At 62.7% G+C, this 2,770-nt stretch overlaps 1 protein-coding gene across 1 annotated transcript in view; it reads right to left on the reverse strand.

Annotated features, from left to right (window-relative positions):
- Nucleotides 1-2,764, reverse strand: part of LOC102763424 (chromosome unknown open reading frame, human C17orf62) — a 4,490-nt gene extending 1,726 nt beyond the window's left edge. The window contains exons 1-4 of the mRNA XM_015559915.1: nucleotides 2,641-2,764; nucleotides 1,724-1,765; nucleotides 1,157-1,230; nucleotides 505-612 (exon numbers count right to left, since the gene is read on the reverse strand). Coding sequence (XP_015415401.1) covers nucleotides 505-612; nucleotides 1,157-1,230; nucleotides 1,724-1,765; nucleotides 2,641-2,725 — 309 coding nt within the window. The 5' untranslated portion in view covers nucleotides 2,726-2,764. The remainder of the gene's footprint in view (nucleotides 1-504; nucleotides 613-1,156; nucleotides 1,231-1,723; nucleotides 1,766-2,640) is intronic.
- Nucleotides 2,765-2,770: the final 6 nt, after the last annotated feature.

Raw genomic sequence — 2,770 nt, forward strand, 5'->3', positions numbered from 1 at the left:
CAGCGTCCCCCCACCTGGGTGCGGGCGCGGTCACTTCCGGGCCACTCTGCAGAGGCTATGCCACGCTTGCCATGAAGCAGAAAGCATCGGTCACTGTGTCCGAGGCCGAACCCCAGGAGACAGCCAGACCCCGACCTTTGGTGTCACAGGTCAGTGGCCACAGCGCAGGGTCCTGCAGCTGCGGGGTCACGGCCAGTCTGGTGAGAAGGAACATCTGGCCCATCGTGGCCTCGAAAGGCCTGCCTGTCCCCCTGTCTTTCTGCTTCATTTCCCCAATGGCTGAGAGTGCCTGCCTGGTCCTGAGTGGCCGGGCAATGAGCTGGGGCTGCCTGGCAGTAGCCTCAGGCCAGGCTGTGTTGAGGGGCCCCCACATCCCCCCCGAGGCGGGATACAACCCTGACTACCGAGCAGCCAGCTTGGACCCAGGCCTCAGGCCCAGTCCCAGCCGTCACTCAGCCCTGGCTGCCCTGTCCAGCCCGGGGTAGCCCGTGTCCCGTTCAGTCCCAACGCCTCACCCTGGTCGTGGCCTGCTCGGAGGAGGGTCAGCAGCTTCTTGTACAAGCTGAATGTCTTCAGCACGACCTTGCCGGTGCTCTTGTCGAAGATGGCTTCCTGGAAACGGCCACAGGGTCACTGGCTGCTGGCCGCTGGGCAGGAGCCACCCACACAAACCCAGAGGGCCTGGCTCGCCGACTGTCCCACCCTCGCCCTTCCCATCCCAGTCAGATCCCAACGCCAGCGCCCAAGCTGCTCTACCAAAGCCAAACACCTGCAGCATGACCGAGACCCTGACAGGAGTGAGCGCAGAGGCCCGGGGGCTCGAGGCAGTTGTTCAAGGACAAAGGACAGTGGCCAAGGTCACCCAATGAGGGAACGGGTTCAGAGAGCAGCACAGGGCCAGGCAGCTCAAAGGGTCATGAAGAGGGACAAGGGAGAGGAGGGCCACCGAGGAAGCGGACTGGCCCCGTTGCATTCTGCGCTACGGCGACCTCGGGAGGAAAGAATTTGGGTAAAAACAGCCACGAAGAGCTTCTAGGAGAAAAAGGCTTCAGAGGATTCCTCGGCCCAGGAGCAACGCCGGGCAGGCACCAGGGCCAGCCCAGGCTCCCAGGAGCCTTCGCTGGTCTCAGCAGGGGCCGAGCTGCCGTGGCCTTACCTCCCAGTCCTCGAGGTTCTGCACGGCCACGAACAGGCAGCCGGTGACGTAGAAGATCTTCCAGCCCAGACTATCTGGGGACAAACAGGACACAGCCCGTGAGAGCAGCAGCAGAGAGCGCAGGCTGCGGGCTCACAGGGGTCCCTCCCCCCAGGGCGGCCGCTCTCCCAGGCGCTCAGGGCCACGCTGCACCAGCTCTGCCCCGCTCCCTCTGGCGTCTCCTCGAGACAGGCAGCGGTGTCTGCCAATCACCCGGCTTGTGGAAGGGAGAGGAGAGGCCTGAGAGTATGGCTCAACCCGCAACAGGGCCTACGCAGATACAAGAGGGTACCCTCTCGAGGAATCTCTGTTGACCCAGGAAAATGCCCAAGATACAGTGAGAAGGGCCGGGCATGAGGGAGAAGCCACCAGCACACAGCGGTGCGGCTGCGCCCGTGGGCCCCTAGGAGGCAGAGGGGCGGGTGGCGTTCCCGGGGCTGGGCCTTGTTGGGTCACGGATGATGGGCTTTCCTTCTTCTCTGTTTTCCCAAGAGCCAGGAAGTTACGGGAGCAGACGCTGCCTCTCACCTGCACTGTAGTAGGCAGCAGCCAGGCCGATGGACAGGATTCCTGCAGAGAGAAAGCAGGGGCCTTGCAGTGGGACCACGCCAGCCCCGGGCCCGCCCCCTCCCCAGGACCAGCCATGGCTGCGGGCGGGGAGCAGGGAGAGACCGCCAGGCTCAGAAGCGGGGAGTTTCTTCACAAACATGGCACGTGCCATTCACAGTATGCAGGTGCCACCTCCGTCTCTGTGAGGACCCAGAGCGGACTGGGAGTCGGACGGAGGAGCCAGCGTGGGGGTTACCCCGATGGTATAGGGAATGGAATGAAGACAGAACTACGTACAGTGTCACAACACAACAGCTGAGGAGAAACGGAGGAGGCCACGTGCAGGGTCATGGGAAAGGAGGACTGGAGACAGGCCACCGGGGCAGCTGCCCAGCCAGTGGGCCCTCTGATTGGCAGCGAGGGGGATGGAGGCCAGGGCAGCCTCTCCATTTGGGGGGAAAACAGGGCACACTCACGCAGCACGTGGGCCTGCGGCGAAGATCAGACACCCGCGAGCAGGTGTACGAGGGCCAGCGAAAGGGGGAACACGGCCAGCCACGTGGCTCAGTTGGTTGCCCCAGCACCAGAAGGTCACAGGTTTAGTTCCCGGCAGGGGCACATGCCTGAGGTTGCAGGCTCGATCCCCAGCAGGGGGCATGCGGGAGGCAGCCAGTCGATGTTTCTATCTCTCCCTCTCCCTTCTCTCTATAAAACCAATAAAAACATATTTTTAAGCATAACAGCACAGACCAAGGATAGACCCGGGAGGACACAAAGGAACAGGGCAGCGCTGTGCTGGGGGGTCGGTAGTAAAACAAGGAAGGAAAAGTTCAGTGTCACTTTCACCTATTTCTAAGTGACGTTTCTTATTTGGGGTGAAATATGGAAACCCTTACCGACCAGCAGGGACCAGGACCGGATGCCCGGCGCCCTCTTCAGATGGAGGCGGGAACTGGAGAGCGTCTCCACCTGCATGTACATCCCGGGGCCGCGCGGACGCCACGCTCAGCGGGAGGCCGGCTGGGG

The sequence above is a fragment of the Myotis davidii genome, unplaced genomic scaffold (assembly GCF_000327345.1).
Source record: "Myotis davidii unplaced genomic scaffold, ASM32734v1 scaffold211, whole genome shotgun sequence".
In the NCBI taxonomy this organism is placed as follows: domain Eukaryota; kingdom Metazoa; phylum Chordata; class Mammalia; order Chiroptera; family Vespertilionidae; genus Myotis; species Myotis davidii.